General features: G+C 46.5%; 1 protein-coding gene across 4 annotated transcripts in view; it reads right to left on the minus strand.

Annotated features, from left to right (window-relative positions):
- ASTN2 (astrotactin 2) overlaps positions 1-21036 on the minus strand; it is a 989097-nt gene that overhangs the window by 361943 nt on the left and 606118 nt on the right. For all 4 annotated transcript variants that reach the window (XM_043453335.1, XM_043453336.1, XM_043453334.1 and 1 more), the window contains one exon: positions 493-659. In XM_043453335.1, coding sequence (XP_043309270.1) covers positions 493-659 — 167 coding nt within the window. The remainder of the gene's footprint in view (positions 1-492; positions 660-21036) is intronic.

Here is a 21036-nt window from a genome sequence, read left to right on the forward strand (position 1 = left end):
CATGAGGCCAAAGAAGGACTAGCCTCTGAACTCGGCGCTACTTACTCCCTGCAGAGACAGAGCCGGAAGCCTGAGCTGAGCCCACGTTCGGAAGCGCCCCAGCTGCTGCTTTCTCAGCGACACCTTCAAGGTGTCTGCTTTCACCTCTAAAATACACTGACCCCGGCTGCGGGGCAGGTGCAGAAAGGGCAGGAGACTTTTACAGGAAAGAAGTCCTGATCCTAGGGTGCAGCCTGGACGTGTGTACCATTTATTATAATCACTAATCAATTATTTACCTTTCTTCTTCCGTTCTTCTTCTCAATCCCCAACCCAAAGGTTAGACTGTTGCCTTTTGCCTCTGGGGCTGAAAAAGCAGAGGCATAAAGGCCATTTCAGTGAAGGTCAGAGCCAGCCAGGCCCAGGCTGTGGTTCCCGACTTTTTTTTTTTTTCCTCTGCATCCATCCCACTGCTGTGAAGGGAGTGGTCAGGCCTCGGGGACAGAGACTCACCCGCAGAACATGAAGATGGTGCTGGAGGTGGCGTCATAGGGTAAGGGCACCGTCTGCTGCAGACACAGCTGCTCGCAGCCGCCGTTGAAGCCGTCGGAGCAGTCGATGCCTTTGGAGTGGTCGTAGCAGCCCGAGCCATCCTTCATGGGCCTCAGCTCCTCGGGGCACTGCTCAGAGGGAGAGAGAGGAGCGGGGTGGTTACGGCTGAAGAGGCGGTGGTCTCATCACGCCCTCTCCTCTCACCTTCTGAAAAGGGGCAGGGGTCAGGACTGCAGAGAGCAGCTCAAGGTCTTATCTGACCGTGGGACTTCCCTGACGGTCCAGTGGTTAAGCCTTCGCCTTTGAACGTAGCGGGTACGGGCTCCATCCCTGGTTGGGGACTGAGATTCCCCCAGGCTTTGTGGCCCGAAACACCAAAATATGAAACAGACAATTTTGTGACAAATTCACTAAAGAATTTAAAAATGGTCTGCATCTAAAAAAAAAAATAATAATCTTTTAAAACAAAAAACAACAGAGTCTTATCTGACCAACTATTAAATAACAGCTTTGTGGCCATGGACAAATTCCTTCACGCCTCTGAACCTCGGTGTACCCACCTGTACAATGGAACTTTTGTCTACACCTGTCTTGTAAAGTTGTAAGAATGAAGGCAGGTCGTATGTGCAGAGTGCTAAGAACTCCGTGGCTGATATGGCAACCACGCAAGCAAATGTGAGCTGCTATGAACACTGCCCTTATTGGGGTCATCATCTGTACTGTGTTTATTATTACTGTCCCCCTGGGTCACTGGGGGAAGCAGCCCGATATATTTTTAAGAGCTTCTACCAATATGAGTTTAAATTCCACATCTTCCCCTTCTTCCTGCCTGATCTGGGGTAAGTTACTCACCCTCTCTGAATTTCAACTTCCTACAAGCTCAGCACCTGCTTTGGTGGATTTGGTGTCAAGCTTAAGTTGGATTGCAGGGGCTGCGGAACTTACTTTGGAAGTTGGCATGCAGTTTGGTACTCATCAAATGTAATTTCTCTTCCTTCCTGTCTTGAATGTGTAACCTATTCTCCAGCCTCAAGCCTGAAGTCCTAAATGAGACTCGTACATCCTCACAGAAGGTCTCCTAAACAGTCTGCTAACCTCCAATCTGGCCTCTTCTCCATCATCCTCCTAGTAGCCACCAGTGTGATATTTCTAAATAGCATCACTCCCGAGTGCAAATAAATAAATGCATTCTAAACAACAATAGCAAAGTGAACCTTCCTAAAGCTGACAGCCAAGGTCCAGCTACTGATCCCATGGACAGATGATTTCAAAGTCTGTCTAGCCACAAGCAGCTTCCTCTAGGTAACCAAACAGGCTGCCCTCTGGTCTCTTGAAAACCTCACCAATTCCAACCTTGAGAACCTCAGTCGAATGCTCTTTTCGAGGGCGTGCCTGCACCTGCTAAGTGCTCTGTGAATGGAAGCTCTTATAGCCTCGGGAAAACCATCTATTTATTTAATCTAGATTCCCATCATTTGATGAAGCTAAGCTCATCTCCAGTCCAGCAGATGGAGAACGCAGTCCCAACTCTCCTGTGTTCGGGAGAGAAAATGAGGTACTAGGTTTTAATTTCAGTCATCCGGCTGGCATTTCCTGTCCACCAAGATTAACACTCAGAGTCCAGCCCTCTTCATCCATCACTGGACATTGCTGATTAAAATGCCCTCCCCACGTTCCTCTCCTCCCAACCAGCTCCCCTGTCCCCTCCCTCCTCCCTAAGCCATCATCCTGAACAACATCAATAACAAAACACACACCCCAAAGTTAATTTACAAAACCCACAGTAACAAAAAAAGGTCAGCTGTCTTGGAAATTAAATTTTGCGTAAGAAGAATTCATAATTACAAATGCACCAGAGAGTTCTTCGAGACACTTGAGACTGGCGCCAGGAAGGGTGACAGAGAGAGTTGGTTATAAATGGCCTTTGTCAAGCAGCGGAAAGGTTATAAAACTGGCTACATTTTGTGCTTAAAAAGAAAAATCAATTTTCCATGGGAGTGAAGTGCTGTACATACTAATACAAGCTCAGAGGAGGCCCCTGCTTGTCTCGGAGCACTAAGTGTCAGCCAGAAAGGCACTTGGTCATGAGGTCATTTGACGGCATGCGCTGCTGCCCGAGGCTGGTCTGTCTGTCTGCAGAGACTTGGGGTGAATGCTAGAAGGGAGGGCTGACCTTCTCAGCAGGTAACAGAAGATACTACTCAATCAGGTAACTCACGACTCTTTCCATCAACCCCTACTGATTCCCTACCACTCTTGTTCTTTAAAACAATACATTCTATACTCCAGGCATAATCTAAGCACTTTATTTGATTTAATTCAGTTAACCTTTATGGCAAACCTATGAGGTCATATGAGAGGCTAATGCACACGTGCCATGTGCGTGCCTAACTGCTTCAGTCATGTCTGACTCTTTGCGACCCACAGACTGTAGCCCGTCAGGCTCCTCTGTCCGTGGGATTCTCCAGGCAAGAATACTGGAGTGGATCACCATGCTCTCCTCCAGGCGAGAGGAGATCGAACCCTCCAGGGATCAGCCCCGCGTCCCTTATGCCTCCTGCATGGGCAGGCGGGTTCTTTACCACTAGCACCACCTGGGAAGCCTCCCAAAGATATATCCCCATCCTAACCTTTGGAACCTGTGAATGTTACCTTCTACGGAAAAAGGCTTTTCACAGATATAATTAAATCAACACTGTTGAGATGAAGATAGTGCCCTGGTGTGATCCAGGTAGCTCTAAATGCTGTCACAAAGGCCCTTTTAAAAGAGAAGCAGAGAGAGATCACGCACAGAGAGAGTCATGGTGGGGGAGCAGCGATGGGGGCGATGTGGCCACAGTCGCCCAACACCACAGGCACCAGAAGCTGGAGAGGCCGGGACATTCCCCCTAGAGCCCCGGGAGCGGGCCGGACCCCGCTGACGCCGTGACCGCACACGTCTGGCCTTCAGACCCTCGAGAGAACACATGTCTATTTTCTCATGCCACCGCGTTTGCTAGGCCGCTCTTAAATTTCTAATCTTCAAAACTGGCGGGAGATAATAAATGCCTTTTGTTTTAAGCTGCCCAATTTGGGGATAATTTGTTACACAGCAATAGATAACTAATACAGTGAGATAAATACATCAAGCGCTTGGCACGGTGTTCGGCAGACGCTAGCTGCCAGCTGCCATTCTGGGTATGATTAAGGAGCTTAGGATCCAGATTGAGAAATGAGAAATACACCTCTCTGTTAGACAGAGAACTAGTTACACAGGAAATGTGAAGAACCATGGTGTAATATCTGAACGGGAAAATGGAAACCCTGCGAATGTGCTTGACTGGGGAGTGTCACAGTAGGGGGGCCTGGGTCAGAGATGGCTTCTCACAGGGAGGAGACAGACGTCACCGAAGCCAAGGGGACATTCTGTTTTCTAGGAAGAGGAAGTACAGAACCCTTCCCAGGAATACCACGCATGTGCCCGGTGGCCTGGTACCGAGCTGGGCCTCAGCTTTCTTTCTTTAAATAGCGGGGATAGCTTGGAGACGGGACCTGATGAGACCGGAGACTAGGGTGATTTCAGTCTTGAACTGCACACAGGCCTTGGATGCTGAGCATCTAGGCAAGTGCTTCCACTCTGAAACAGTCTCAGGCTCCTTATCTGTAAGAGAGAAATAAGAATGCTTTTCTGGGAGGCATTTCTGGAGACCCTGTGAGAAAACAACCTAGAATATCTGGCTCAGAACCTGGCACGTCATAAGCACTTAGTGAATGAAGGATAAATGAACAGGTGAGCGGAACAAACGGTAAATGGACGAACCCATGCCCCCCACAAAGCCTAAGTGGGACTCTCAGTGCATCTGTTCTTTCTCACCCATCTAAGTCCTTCACTGGATCATTTAGCAAACGTATACTGAACGTCTACTCAGTGCTAAGCATACATGCTGGGTGCTGGACATGCAGCAGTAAAGAAGACAAGCAAGACCTTGTTCTCAGGGGGAATAAATTCTAGAGAGACGACAAATAATTAACAGGAAGTAAAATGATTATTTCATAGTGCAAAGAAGTACAACAAAAGGTCAGTTCAGTCGCTCAGTCGTGTCCGACTCTGCAACCGCATGAACCACAGCACGCCGTGCCAGGCCTCCCTGTCCATCACCAACTCCCGGAGTTTACTCAAACTCATGTCCATTGAGTTGGTGATGCCATCTGACCATCTCATCCTCTGTCGTCCCCTTCTCCTCCTGCCCCCAATCCCTCCCAGCATCAGGGTCTTTTCCAATGAGTCAGCTCTTCACATGAGGTGGCCAAAGTATTGGAGTTTCAGCTTCAACATCAGTCCTTCCAATGAACACCCAGGACTGATGTCCTTTAGGATGGACTGGTTGGATCTCCTTGCAGTCCAAGGGACTCTCAAGAATCTTCTCCAACACCACAGTTCAAAAGCATTAATTATTCAGCGCTCAGCTTTCTTTATAGTCCAACTCTCACATCCATACATGAGTACAACAGAAGTACAATGTGATAAAAAGTGAATGGGGATAGAGTCAAAGAGGTATATAAACTGAGCACTTGAGTGAAGCCATAACAGTAAGTGGAATCTCCCAACAGAATATAAGTGGAGAGAGTTATCCAAGAAGTAATAGCAAGTATGAAAGTCCTGAGGCAGGAACAGTGTTGTCCTATCCATGGAACAGAGGAGACCAATGCAGCTGAAGCTCCATGAGACAGGAATAAACAAGGTTAGTAAAAGGCAAGCGGGCAGAGGTACGAAGGGACCAGATCACTTAAGCCAGGGGTTGGCGAACTGTGGTCTATAAGACAAATGTAGTCAGAGAACTGTGCTTTTTTCTTTTTAATTATGCATTTAAAAATGTTGAGATACTTAGAGATTCACATGAAGCTTTAAGAAACAACACTCAAATGGTAAAGAATCTGCCTGCAATGTGGGAGACCAGGGTTCCATCCCTGGGTTGGGAAGATCCCCTGGAGGAGGGAATGGCAACCCATTCCAGTATTCTTGCCTGGAGAATCCCCATGGACAGAGGAGCCTGGCAGGCTACAGTCAATGGGGTCGCAAAGAGACAGACACGACTGAGCGACTAACCACACACAGCACAACACAGAAAGATATGATGAGTTACCAGTTTCCCTAAATGGTAATATCTTGGCAAACTATAGTAAAGTATCACAACCAGGATATATATATAGACAATCAAGATACAGAACATTTCCACCACTACGTTCATCCCTCCTCTTGCCCTTTTAAAGCCATACCCTCTGCTCACCTGACTCCCTTCCTGAGTACTTGGCAACAACCAGTATGTTCTCTATTTCTATAGTGTTTGTCATTTCAAGACTGTTACATAAATAAAATCATAAATAAAATGAACTTTTTAGGAGTTGAATTTTTTCATTTAGCATATCTCTCATATTCATCCAGGTGGTTTCATGTATCAATATTGAGTTCCTTTTTAAATGAAGAGCATTATGCTATGGCATGGATGGACTATGCAAGTGTGTGTGTGTTAGCTGCTCCAGTCTTGTCCGACTCTTTGCATCTCCATGGACTGTTTCCTGCCAGGCTCCTCTGTTCATGAAATTTCCCAGGGCAGAATACTTGGAGTGGGTTGCCACTTCCTTCTCTCGGGGATCTTCCCGACCCAGGGATTGAACCTGCGTATCTGGCATCTCCTGCACTGGCAAGTAGATGATTTACTGCTACCTCGTAAGCCCTAAAGCTGCATTGGTATGCAGGATTTTTTGTGAGGACGTAAGTTTTCATTCCCCTGGGGGAAAAAAGGCCAAGGAGTATAATTTCTCAGTTGTATGATAATTGCATGTCTAATATTTTTAGGAAGCTGCCAAACTTTTCCAGGGTGGTGGTACCAATTTAAATCCCCACAAGCAAAATACGAGCAGTCCAGTTTCTCCACGTCCTTGTCAACATCTGATGTTGTGAATATTTTTCATTTTAGCCACCCTGGGAGGGGTGTAGTCATACCCCCACTGTGGTTTCAGTTTGCATTTTCCTAATAGTTAGTGATGCTGAGCATCTTTTGTTTATTTGCCATCTCTATATCCTTTTCAGTGAGATGTCTCTCAATGTTTTTTGCTCATTTTCTAATTGGATTGTTTCTCATCCTTAAGGTCTGAGAGTTCTTTATATATTCCAGACATTAGACTTTTGTCAGATATGCAGTTTGTAAATATTTTCTTTCCCACTTTGTAACTTGTCTTCTCATCTTCTTCCACTGAGCTTTCACAGAGCAAATGTTTTTCATTTTGATGAAATCCAAGTTATCATCTTCTCTTTTATGGATCATAAAAACTATATCTTGGAATCTAAGAACACTTTGCCAAGCTCAAATCTCAAATAGTTGCTCATGTGCGTGTGTATGTGTGTGTTCTGGAAGTGTTATAGCTTTATGTTTTACAGTTAATTCTAATTCTATGATGCATTTCAAGTTAATTTTTATACAAGGTGTGAGACGTACCCTGAGTACTACATCTCCAGTGAAATTATCCAAGCTTACAAATTTCTTTGAGGGGAGTTTTTAAGCTACATTTTCAATTTTCTTAAAAGTTATAGGGGGACTTCCCTGGTGGTCCATGGCTAAGACTTTGCACTTCCAATACAGGGGACCTGGGTTCAGTCCCACATGCTGCAAATAAGATCCAGCAAGCTACAATGAAGATCAAAGATTCTGTGTGCTGCAACGAAGATCGGTACAGCCAAAAATAAAAAAGAAAGTTACAGGGCAATTCAAATATCTATTTCAAACTGGGTGAATTGTTGTATTTTGCATTTTTCAAGGAAATAGTCCATTTCATTTAGGTTGTCAAATGTATGTGGGTATAGCTGTTTGTAGCAGTCCCTTATTAACCTTTTTGATGTTTGCAGGGTCTATAGTGATATTATCTGTCTTATTCCTGACATTGGTAACTTGTATTTCCCTTTTCTTTCAAAGTCTTGCCATTTTGTTTATTTTTTCAAGTTTTCTGGTGGTTCATTGGTAACTTGTATCTTCCCTTTCCTTTAAAAGTCTTGCTATTTTGTTTATTTTTTTTCAAGTTTCCTGGTGATTCAGACAGTAAAGAATCTGCCTGTGATGCAGGAGACCTGGGCTTGACCCCTGAGTCAGGAAGACCCCCTGGAGAAGGGAACGGCTACCCACGCCAGTACTCTTGTCTGGAAAATCCCAGGGACAGGGGAGCCCGGCAGGCTACAGTCCATGGGTTGCAAAGAGTCAGACACAACTGACTGACAAGCACTTTACTCCTGGTGTTGGTAACTTGGGTCTTCCCTCCTCTTGTCTTTAAAAGCCTTGTCATTTTATTCATTTTTTCAACTTTCTTGACATTTTCAAATAACCTTTTTTGTTGTTTCATTGATTTTTATCTATTTTTCTGTTTTCAATTGTATTGATTTCTTCTGTTTGATTTGGGTTTACTATTCTCCTTTTAGTAGATTCTTGAAATAGGAACTTAGATTATTCATTTGAGTCTTTTTTTCCCCTAATATATGCATTCATGGCTATAAATTTCCTCCTCATTAAATATAAAGACTTTCACTTTAAGGAAAAGGATGAATCACTGTGCTGTGTCCCACAAATTTTGATATATTGTCTTTTTATTTCATTCTGTTCAATGTATTTTTAATTTTCCTTGAGACTTCCTCTTCGACCCATAGATTATTTAGAAATATGGTGTGTAGTTTTCAGGTATTTAGGTGTTTAGGTGTTCCAGGTGTTATCTATTACTGCTTTCTAGTTTGATTCTGTGGTGGCTGGAGTCCACACTCTGTATGATTTAAATTCATTACATTTGTTGAGACTTTTACCACGGCCCAGAATACGGTCTATCTCAATACATGTCCCATAGGCACTTAAAAAGAATGCGCTCTGTTGTTGCTGAGCAGTGAGTTCTATAAATGTTAACTAGATCCTTCCAGTCGGAGGTGTTACTAAGCTAATCTATAACACTGTTCACTTTCTAATTGTTCTATCAGTTGTTGAGGGGGGTTATGGAAGGATCCAGATACAACTGTGCATTAGTCTATTTTTCCTTTCAGTTCAATTAGTTTTTGCTTCATACATTTTGCAGCTCTGTTGTTGAATGCATAAATATCTATGATTTCTATGTCTTCCTGGTGGACAACCCTTTCATTATTATATTCAGAGTCCTTCTCTTTGCTCTAAGGCCTACTTTATGATATTAATAAAGCTACTTCAGCTTTTGTTTGCTATGCATATGTCTTTTTCTGTTTACTCTCAAGTCTACCTAAATCATTATATGTGAAGTGAATTTCTCATAGAGAGCATATAATTGGGTCATGATTTTTTAACCACTCTGCCAATTTCAGCCTTTTAATTTGTGTAGTAAGATCACTTACATTTAACGTGATTCGAGATATCTTGGAACTTAAGTCTACTGGCTTATTTTCTGTTTACTGATCTCTGCTTTTCATTTCTCTGCTTTCTTTGTCTTACCTTCCTGTGGGTTACTTGAACATTTTTTAGAACTTCATTTTAATGTACCTATAATATTTGGGGACACATCTCTTGGTATAGTTTTTAGTGGTTGTTCTAGTATGCATAACTCATTCTAGTGTACTGGTGACAATATTCACCAGTTTAATTGATATGTAGAAAACTTACTTCTCTTTATGTCCTTTTATCCTCACCCATTTATAACATAATTTTCTTAAAAGTGAAAGTGAAAGTCACTCAGTCGTGTCTGACTCTTTGCGACCCCATGGACTATACAGTCCGTGGAATTCTCCAGGCCAGAATACTGCAGTGGGTAGCTCTTCCCTTCCCCCAGGGGATCTTCCCATCCCAGGGAACAAACCCAGGTCTTGCGCACTGCAGGTGGATTCTTTAGCAGCTGAGCCACAGGGAAGCCCAAGAATACTGGAGTGGGTAGCCTATCCCTTCTCCAGCAGATCTTCCCGACCCAGGAATTGAACTGGAAGATCCCCTGGAGAAGGGAAAGGCTACCCACTCCAGTATTCTGGCCTGGAGAGTTCCATGGACTGTACAGTTCATGGGGTCGCAAAGAGTCAGACATTGACTTTCACTTCACCAGGGAAATAAAGGGTGCAAGAGGATGTGGTAATTTTCTTAAGTATTCTTGTAAATACACAGTTGTCTCTCAGTATCCATAGCAGATTGGTTCCAGCCCTCCTCATGGATACCAAACTCCACTGACGCTCAAGGCCCTTATATGGCCTGGTACAGTGAACACAGTTATAGACACTCCACATCTGCAGGTTGTCTGTCCACAAATCCAACCAACTGGGAAATTTACACCTGAGATTGTTGAATCTGTGGATGTGAAACCTGGGGATATTGGGTGGACTGTATTTAGAAGCACATCAGATATTGCCATCATTTTGACTTTAATCATAAAAACACAATGAAGATAACTCAAGAGGAGAAAAAAGGTCTAATGCAATTACCTATATCTTTGATAACCATGTTCTTTCTCCCCTTCCAGTGTTCCAAGATTCTTTCTTTTATGATTGCCTTTATGTTTGGTAACTTTCATTAAGCATTTATTTAAGCTAAGTCTACAGGTGACAAATTTTCTTAGTTTTCCTGCATCCTAGGATATCTTCATTCTCCTTCATTCCTAAAGGATTATTTTATAGGACACAGGCTTCTGGGTTGACAGATCTATTTTTTTATTCATTACTTGCAAAATATTATGCCACTTCCTTCTGGCCTCCAGGATTTCTTATGAGAATTCATAATCATTCAAAATGGTTTTTCCCCTGTAGATGTCATTTCTCTCTCCTTGTTTTTAAGATTTTTTTTAAAGACATTTTTCAGAAATTTGCCTATGATGTGTTGGTGTGGACTTGTGTTTATCCTTGAGCTTTCTCAGCTTTTTGAAACTGTAGAATGATTCATTTTGCTAAATCAGGGAAGTTTTTAGCCATTGTTCATTTGTGTCCTTTTTCAGTCCTGCTGTTTCTTCTCTTATTCTCGGGCTCCAATGACACAAATGTTAGATCTTTTTTCACAGTCCTACAGGCCCATGAGACTATGTTCATTTTCTTTTTCAATCTATTTTTTCTTGATGTTCAGAGCGGGTAATTTCTATTGTTCTTTCAGTTCACTGATTATTTCCTTGTCCTCTCCATTCTGCTGGTGAGTCAATCTACTGCTTTATTTTTAAAAATCATTTATTGTATTTTTCAGCTACATAATTTCCATTTGCTTCTCCTTTATATTTTTTGGTTCTTTATTGAGATTTTCTCCCTCTCTCTCACTTTTTTTTTTTCTTTTTGTCTATCTGTGCTTATAATTGCTTGTTTAAGCATTTTTATTAGGGCTATCCCAGCATATTCATCAGATAATTCTCATATGTCTGTTATCTTGGTAGCAGCATTTACTAGCTGTCTTTTTTCATTCTGTTTGAGTTCTCCCTGGTTCTTAGTATGACAAGTGATTCCCAATGGAAACCTAGATTTTTGCAGCATTATGTTATATTATTATTTTTTAAAATTCTGAATCTTAAAGATATCTTTTTTAATCTGGCTTTTTCTGACACCGCTCCAGCAGGGGAAAGGAGAGACACACCTGGTTATTGTCATGAGGAGACAGAACTCCAGTTTCCCCACTTGGCCTCCACGGATACCCAAGAGGGAAGGGTCCTCATTATGCTCCGGAATGGTGGGAATCTGCCTCCCTATTAGGACTCCGCTGATACCCGCTTGGATGGGAACAGTAGGTGCGCCGAGTCACTGTTCCCCACTGACGTGGTTGGAGAGGAGGAGTGACTTCATCACTCCTGGTCAACGGCCCTGACTTTCTACTAGCATCCTCTGGCAACACCTCAGCAGGCTTGGGAGAGCAGCGTATTACTGAAGGTTGAGGGTGATGTCCAGGCTCTTCATTAGTCTCCACTGACACTGGATGGACCTTGGATGGAGTTAGGAGGGCTGCTCACTACCTCTCAATGGGGATTAAAGTCCTGGCCCCTTACCTGACCTTCTCTGACACCCCTCTAGCCAGCAGGGAAGACTGGGTTGGCAGACTGTCTCAGTACAGCCTGCTAAAGATGAAATCTAGTTACCGACTTTATTAGCATGGGGGGTGGGGAATAGGCATGTTGTGTCTATTTACTGATTTTTTCTGTGATGTTTGGCTAGAATAGAATGGTCAGTGTCTAAAATTTTCTATCTTGGTTGGTTGGCTTCCCTTTTCCTAATACTTTGGCTGAAGGAAGCAGGCTTTTGATTGTTTTTTTGTTTTATTTGATTTTTTTGGTGGAGGTTTTCTGCTTTTTGCTTGTTTTTGTCTATCTGCAGGCATTTATTTCTTAGTTGCTGGCTCCTTCAATGCCAAGCTTGGGACACGAGGCAAAAAGAAAATGCAGGGAATGACCAACACGTCTCCCTTGGTCTCAGAGCCCCTACCTGACCTGCCTCCTTCTCTCCACCTTTCACAGTCTTGGGTGTACCCAGTCGGGCCTGACTCTTTGCGACCCCATGGACTGTAGCCTGCCAGACTCCTCTGTTTATGGAATTCTCCAGGCAAGAATGCTGGAGTGGGTGGCCATTTCCTACTCTAGGGGATCTTCCCGGCCCAGGGATCGAACCCACATCCCTTGAGTCTCGTGCACTGGCAGGAGGATTCTTGACCATTAGCACCACCTGGGAAGCCCACAGTCTTAATCTGTTTTATATATAACCTCCGGAGGCTTTAGTTGTTTTTAATGGAGGAATAGAGAAAAGAAATCCACTCCTTCTCAGCCGATTTTTGCACAGCTCTAGAGCTAAAAATGTCTCCTTACATTTTAAAAGGTTTTTGCTTGTTTGTTTGTTCTTAAAGAAGATGATGATGAAAGGACCACACATGACTTGCAAAGTCTAAAATATTTCGCTGCATGGCCCTTTATACAAAAAAGTTGCTAACCCTGGACTCTGGTCATGAGAAGGCATCTCAAGTTTATTCTAAGTGTAACCGGAACGCACCAGAGGTCTGTTGGCAGAGGAGTGGAGTGATCTGCTTTGCTACTTAAAAGAGATTACTGAAGTAAGTGAATTCAATTATCTCTAAGTACTTCCTTGGAGCTCACAGAAGCAGCCTTGGGAGGCAGGCTCTGTGGGACCAGAAGCGGGCAGGAGAGAGGGGGCAGGTCCAGTGGACAATGACCCCATTTCTTGCAGTATTGCTTCTTTGCCTGAGGTCTCATGGTAAGCAGGTGACAGAGCTTGGGATCTAACTTAGGCCAGCCAGCTCCAGAGTTTCACAGCCTCCATTCTGCTCCATCGCAGAAGAGAAACCACAGGAAGACCCTGGGTCTGGGTCCCTGAGTCTTAAAGCCTTGAGGACCTGAGAGGGGAGGGCTGGGGGATTCCCAGCTGTTTCCATCACAGGCTGGCACTGCTCTGCTCTCTCCAGCTTCCTCCTCCACCCCTGTGCCTGCTCTGACTCCTTCCCAGCCTGACTTTTCATCAGCACCAAGCCATTTGCTTCTGTTTGTAATTATGCATTTTAATGTTCATTAATTATGGAATGCAAATTGCTCCGAGCACAAAATTTGTAATGAGCTGTTCCACCACCTCACCCCCAGGTCTAGAAGGTGGGCCAGCTGTTCTAAAGCAGAAGGAAGAACAACCAACTCACAAAACAGAAAAACTTTTCCTGGGGCCCAACTGACTCTCAGAGTGAAGAAGCCTGGGGCATTTTATGGTGGTACTGGAGGATGAACCGTGCCCCTCCCTCCAATCCTGGGAGACAGAAGTGTGGTACCTCCATTATTTTCTACCACCTAGGACAGGAGAGGCAGGCAGGGGTAAGGGAAGCAGCTCCAGCTTAGACTCAGCCTCTTACTGGCTGTCATTTTGAACTCTTCACGTGGCTTCTCTGAGCCTCAGTTTCTTCCTTTGGAAAACTGGTAGTGAGCAAACCATCCTCAAAGTGGAAGCGGCAGATGGGATGTTGGAGATAAGAAGCCAGATCCTAGCAAGTCCTCAACAGATACAGGGGAATAGCTCTCCAGAACATTGAATTCCAGTTCTGCCCCGCCTTGGTCTCTCGCTGGATGGCCTCGGGCAAGCACACCCCACCCTCTGAGTCTGTTTCCTCTGTTATAAAATGAAAGAATTGGGCAACAGGAAGTGGGATAAGACTTTTAGCTCTGAGTTGCTTGGTGTTTATTAAAACAACTATAGATCTCGAACAGGGGAGAACTAGGTCCAAAGTATTTCAGAAGAAAATGGAGAATTTCCTTACATTGAAGGAGCATGTTTTAAGAAGGGCTTCCCTGGTGGCTCAGCAATAAAGAATCTGCCTGCCAATGTCGGAGACACAGGTTCAATCCCTGGGTCTGGAAGATCTCCTGGATAAAGAAATAGCAGCCCACTCCAGTATTCTTGCCTGGAAAATCCTTTGGACAGAGAAGCCTGGTGGGCTACAGTCCACGGGGTCACAAAGAGTCAGCCACGACTTGGTTACTAAACAACAACAACGCTTTAATAAATCACAAGAATGCCTCTGAAGCTGCCTAATCATGGGCAAAGCTTCATCCTCCTCTAAGGGCTCTATTAGCATTTGCTTTCTCTCTCATTGCCAAGTGCAAGCAGAATGAGAGGACTACCTCCTGGGAAGAGTGCTGCCTCCCACCAGTAGCGCTCCACCACAGGATCGTGGTCAAGATTAAATGAGACAACGACAGCTTCGAGTGAAGTTGATCAAACACTGCCTTGCTATGTACCCTGGCTTCCCCGAGCCTGGGTCTCCACTGAAGAGTGTCCCTCTTACCTCTCTGGGCTTGTGAGCGAGCCAAACCAGATCACGTACCTGACACACACCCGCCACAACGGCAGGTGCTCAAAAACTGGTAACTCCTATTGCAGACACCCTGTCACTTTACCCCAAGTAGGAAACTTATCCAAGAAACAATGGGAGGGGACCTGTTGCATGCAGAGAGTAGGCAGAATATTGCCACAGGCAAGCTTTGCTTTTCCCAACATTGTTAAGGCGGGTCCACCAGTATCATTCTGTTCACTCAGGAAACGAAAGCCCAGAGAGGCCAAGTGACTTGCCTAAGGTCACACAGCAGGGGGAAGTCAGGCGAGGCCCACTGCTGAAGGTTCCCTGATTTTAATGAGGTGCTCTTTCCCCTGACCTACATCCGGTCCATCATGTGCGCGTGCTAAGTCATTTCAGTCACGTCCGACTCTTGGCTACCTATGGACTGTAGCCCGACGATTCCTCTGTCCACGGGATTCTCCAGGCAAGAGTACTGGAGCGGGTTGCCATGCCCTCCTCTGGAAGATCTTCCTGATGCAGGGATCGAACCCACAGCTCTTCTGTCTCCTGCACTGGCAAGCGGGTTCTTTACCATTGCAGATGGTAAAGAATCTGCCTGTAGTGTGGGGAACCTGAGTTCGATCCCTGGGTCGGGAAGATCCCCTGGAGAAAGGAATGGCAACCCACTGCAGTGTTCTTGCCTGGAGAATCCCACAGACAGAGGAGCCTGGCAGGCTACAGTCCAGGGAGTGGATTGAAGTGACTCACACGTTCCCATCCCCTGACCCACAGGGAGGCGGCCTGTGATGTCGCCAGTGGGTCACACTGGCTGGGGCTGCACAAGGATTCTGAGAAGCCTGCTGGAAGGTCACTATGATGGGGTATGACTTGGGATGCCAGAGCATAGTCCTGGATATACAGATGAGATACAGAATCCTGGGAATAGGGAGAGGGAGGGAAGGAAGGAAATGAAATGGGTGTTTACGGAGCACCTCCCAAGGCTGCATATCTCCCATATGCCATTTCTTCAAATCCCCACAACAAAGCTCAGAGGCACCTCTCAGATACACCTGTTTTGCCACTGAGGTTGCAGAGGATCACAGGAGCTGAGTCCCCTAGTAAGAACCACCCTTTTGATGGGGCTTCCCCGGTGGCTCAGTGGTAAAGAGTCTGCCTGCATTTCAGGAGACTCAGGTTTGATCCCTGGGCTGGGAAGATCCCCTGGAGAAGGGAACGGCAGCCCACTCTTTGAGTCACAAGGAGTCGGACACGACTGAAGTGACTGAGCACGCATGGATACACCCTTCAGGTCGGAGACTAAGTGGGCCAGACGCTCCTTGTCCCTGGAGGCTTTGGGAGAACAGCCCAGAAGGGGAGTGAGTTGGGAAGCTCCGTGTCCCGGTCCCCTCCCCGCTCAGCCTCAGCCTGTCAACAGAGCCTGCCTGCCCATCTATTACTACCGACATTGATTTGGATAACTGGGCCAGTGGAGAGCCCATAATTACTGGGAGTTTTAATCAACTCATGTCAATTCAGCTGCCGCTGAGTTTGCGCTGGGCTGCAATGCTGACGTGGCGGGAGGAGGGGCAGGCACGTGGAAAAGAACTGCAGGGATCCATAGTCCTGGGTGTGGTGAGCCCCGCCAGGGGGCCTCGGACCTCCCTGCAAGCGAAGAAGGCAGAGCCCACCCACCTCAGGCCCTCGGAGGGCTCTCAGGCATGCTGCCCCAAACACCACCGGGCCTCATCTATCCTACCTGCACCCAGAAACCACGTGGGCCCACGCCCAGCAGTGCCCGTTCTAGGCAGGGTCCAACTGCAGCCGCTCTGTCCATGCCCTGCCCTCATCCCGGCCGCCCTCCTCTTCCTAAGCAGTCCTACGCACCCTCTAAGTTATAGCATAATTAGCCCCCTCCGCAGATGGCTTCCTGAGCTCAAGAAGGAGAGGAACGTTGAAGAGACAGAAAGAAAGAGCCTAATCTGGATGCTGCTACTTCCTAGCCGTGTGACTTTGGGTAAGTCACACCTTTCTGATGCCGGCTTCCCTATTTTACGATGGACTTGGTAATAAATCACGGCCTCCTGAGGTTGCTGGGAACTCTGGGGACCATCACAGATGAGAAATCCCCGTGTGGAAGTCCTGACTTCCTTTTGGTGCCTGGAGTGAGCAAGAATCATTTTTTCCCCTTTTCTGCCACATCAATTACTCTTCTAGCACAAACTTTGCTCTGCCAGGCCGGATGGTTTCTGGTTCACAGTCTGTCTCCTTCTGAGCCCACGGGCTGTTTCAGGACAGAGTGTGACACACAGCTTCCGCTTCTCAGCACCATCCTGCAATCCAGCACAGAGCCTGTGTCCACTTTGGCGTCAGGCTGGAACCCTGCCTGGTGCTGCCATTTAACCAGCCATGTATTAATAGTCACTTCATTAACATTTTGAGCCTCAATTTTCTCAATATAAAATGAGCCTAATCCTATCTACCTCATAGAATTGCTGTGTGTGTGTATGTGGGGGGTGGTGGGGTGGGGGCGGGGAGTTAGACATTTAATGTCCCTTACATAGAGCCTGGTACAGGGCAAAATGTCCGTTGTTATAAAAGTTTAGTTATTATGACGATGATCACTCAATATTCGATGCTTGGTAAATATTTTTGGAATGTAATAAAATGTCTGGTTCTGTTGCTTCGTCTTGGCTTGAGTTCCAGTGAAATACCAACAGGCCATTCCCTCCACATGCCAGCCATCTGTGCAGTTTCAACACGTTCTTACTGAAGACACGAGAAAGGAAATTCAAACGCTTTGAGCACCTACTGCAGGCCAAGCACGAGCTATTTTCCCTGGTCTACTCTGCTAAAGTCCACGATCCAAGAGCCTGCTATCATTAGACTCATTTTGCAGAAGAGAAAACTGGTTTGGGGGCTGAATGTGCGTTTCCCATATCACGCAGCTTTCCAAGAGCAGGGCCGGGGTGCAAACACAGGTGTGTCAAATGAAAGTGTTCGTCGCTGAGTCGTGCCAACCCTTTATGACCCCGTGGACTGCAGCCCACCAGGCTCCTCTGTCCGTGGAATTCTCTAGGCAAGGATAGTGGAGTGGGTAGCCATTCCCTTCTCCAGGGGATCCTCCTGACTCGGATAGAACACGGGTCTCCTGCAGTGCAGGCGGATTCTTTACTGAGCCACCAGGTGTATCTGACACCAAGCCCATGCTCTTTCCACTCACCATGACACTCTTGTTGTATGGAGACACCAAGAAATAGACTGGAGTGGTCCCTGACCTGCAGGAGAGTTTAGACCAACTGGAGGAAGTGGGTAAACCCTGACAGGCTTATGCTTGGTTTATGCTCAAGAATAATGCGGAAATGCCAATGCAGGCAGACCCTGGAGATACTGAGGATTTTGTTCCAGGACAATGCAATAAAGTGAATATCTCACTAACACAAGCCAGACGAAGTTTTTTGGTATTTCAGTGCATATCAAAGTTACATTTACAATATACTGTAGTCTATTATGTATGCCATAGCACTGTTTGTAAAAAAAAAAAAGAAAGAAAGAAAGAAAAAATGTACATACCTTAATTTAAAAATACTTTATTAAGGGCTTCTCAGGTGGCTCAGTGGTAAAGAATCTGCCTGCCAATGCAGTAGACGGAGGAGACAGGCTTGATCCCTGGGTCGGGAAGATCCCCTGGAGGAGGAAATGGCAACCCACTCCAGTATTCTTGCCTGGAGAATCCCATGGACAGAGGAGCCTGGCAGAATATAGTCTCTGGGGTCACCAAAGAGTCTGACATGACTGGGTGACCGAGCACACAGTAATCATCTCACTGATGGGAAAGATCAAACAGATAAGGCCCCTTCCAAAAAATACTTTTTTGCTAAAAAATGCCAACTATCATCTGACAATGCAGTGGGGCTGCAAAAATTTCAGTTCAGGGACTTCCCCGGTGGTCCAGTGGTTAAGACTCCATGCTCCTAACACAGGGAGCCGAGGTTTGATACATGGTCAGAGAATAGATCCTACATGCTGCCACTAAGAGCCGGCATGCCCCAACAAAAGACCCCGCACAGGCCAACCGAGACCCGTGCAGCCAAATATAAACAAAGACAAAAAAACCCTTCCATTCATAAAAAGCACATCATCAGTGAAGCACAATAGCAAGGTGCAATGAGACAAGGCATTCTAGTCGTGGCAAAATGCATGGCTGCGTTTGCTTACGACCTGCTGTTTGGGGCCGGCTGTGCGAATTTATGGTCACCCCCCTTTCCCATGAGAGGAGCCCCGGAGTTAGGAGAGGCAGGCTACGATCCCTGCGTTGAGCACTTCCCTTCTCTGGCTCTCAGTCTTCCCTCTGTGCAGTGAGAAAGCTGGCAGCTGGTCTCCAGGGGCCCTCGCAGCTTGGACCTCCTGTGGTTCTCTGCAAGCAGCTGACAGGGATGCCCAGGGAGGTCAGATGGTAGGTTCTGAGAGTCAGGGGTCCCTGAGCCGGGGATCCAGGGAGAAGGCTGTTCCAGAGGGAGTGGCTTGAGAACATTGCTCGGCGCTCACTCTACAGCCTGGGCATCTTTCTGGCGGGAGTCGTCACGCCTTCTGCAACTCTCTGGAGCCCTGCATGGGCTGGGTGTTCAGTTCAGCAAACCCTTATTCAAAGCCAGCTGCCCTCCTGGCCATCACGTGTACAAACCCTTAGTCCCAGCTCTCAAGGAGCATCTATTCCAAAGTGGAGAGAGGCATGCGGAGAAAAAATAAATGCATGCATTTTTTTTTCTTTTTTTGGTCATGCCGTGCAGCATGCTGGACTTCAATTCCCTGACCAGGGATCGAACTGGTGCCCCTTGCAGCGGAAGTGTGGAGACCTCACCACTGGGCTGCCCAGGAAGTCCCAGCGGACACCTCCTTACAGTCTTCGAGGCCTCCTGGATGGTACCGAGAAGCACTGTAAGCTAATAGAAGGGACGCCAGGAAACACTCGCCCGAGAAAATCTGCCAGCGGTCCTGATGAATGTCTATTCAATAACTGTCTAGTGATGATAATAAGTACCCTCCGTATAGCTCGTTAATAATAATAATAGCTAACACTTAATAGCGCTAACGGTGTGCCAGGCCCTGTTCTCAGTGTGTGATGAGTATTCATTCACACTGCTGGCCCCGGCCTGGAGGGGCGGGTACGACCACTCCCATCTTCCAGAGAAGGAAACCGAGGCCCAGGCAGCTGTCGTCACTTGTCCCAAGGCCACTGGGCCAGTCGGTGGCAGAGCTGAGATGGTCTCTAAAGTGCTCTTCCGCTAGTTATCCTGTCCCAGTGTCAAGGGACTCAACATAGAGGCTCAGATCCCATTGGAAGAAGAGGACCTCGAGGTGTGAGGTGCCTGAGGGCTTGGCGAAGTCACACGGTGAGCAGGTGTGGGGTGGGTGATGAGCTCAGGTCTGTACCTGCAGGGCTGACGCGGACGCTAAGTGAAGAAGGCCCTCTCGTCAAGGTCGGGACGCTAACCACTCACGCCTGGGTTTAGACACTTTGGGTCTTTAGGGCGTGTGTGTTAGTTACTCACGTCTGATTCTCTGCGACCCCACGGATTGCAGCCTGCTGGGTTCCTCTGTCCATGAAATTCTCCACAATACTGGAGTGGGTTGCCACTCGCCCCACCAGGGGCTCTTTCCCACCGAGGGGTCGAACCCAGGTCTCTGCATTGCAAGCAGATTCTTTACCATCTGCGCCACCAGGGAAGCTCTTAGGGTGCCGGGACATTGATGCTCTCCTCACATGCCAGGCACATTGCTAGGGTGTATTATCTTATCAAGTCTCCCCAGCTACTCAGAAAAGGATGTATTGGGTTGGCTAAAAAGTTTGTTCTATACCATTCTACAGAAAAAAACCCAAACAAACTTTTTGGCCAACTGAACACTATTATTTTCACCACTCACTGATGGGCAGCGGGCTCGGCGAGAAGAGATGACTTGTTGTAGGTCCACACAATGGATGCTTAGATACCTTTTAGTTTTCAGAAGCCTCCTGTTCTCCTTTCTCTGTGAATGGCACAGCGCCAAAGGGCATTTTGAGAAGGTCTGCCTGCTACAGACCTGTGTGCAAGGGAGGACGTGGGGAAAATGGTCTCGGACATGACCCAAGCACTTACTATGGAGCCAGGTCCCATTTGAAGAATTGAACATGCATTATCTCATCCCTTCCTCGCAGCAACCCTCGGCGGTAGAAACTATGATGCACACTTAGATGGGGAAATTGAGGCACAGAGGGGTTCATTAATTTGCCAAAGGCCACACAGCCAGTAGCAAGGAGATGTCAGAGACAGAAAATCTAGCATCCGAGTCGGTTTCCTTAATTCTCTGGCTAAACTTTACACAATGACCATGAACGGTGGGTACTATTATATAACCTCTTCTTGGATACTCGGCGACTAGAACAAAGAGTTTAAGGCAACTTGTCCCAGTGTGACACCGGAAGTGGTAGAGTCAGGATTTAAACCCATCCAGCTTGACTCCAAAGAACCCCCTCTTACCCACTCCTGAAGTCATCAAGACCTAGACATAAAGGGGCCACAGGTCCTCAATAGGATAGGCTGGGGTTGCAGGCTCTCCAGGGCTTGCTGGATTTCACTGGCTGGTTTTCCTTCCTTGTCCTTTGTAACTAAAAACTCAATTTGCAGCTTAAAGCTGCGTCCTCACGCTGCACCTTCTCATTGATCACCCGGACTCTGCGTGAAGAATGATTTTATAAGCTAGTTGGCTTTGAAAAGCAGGG

Source organism: Cervus canadensis, chromosome 30 (assembly GCF_019320065.1).
Source record: "Cervus canadensis isolate Bull #8, Minnesota chromosome 30, ASM1932006v1, whole genome shotgun sequence".
Classification (NCBI taxonomy): Eukaryota; Metazoa; Chordata; class Mammalia; order Artiodactyla; family Cervidae; genus Cervus; species Cervus canadensis.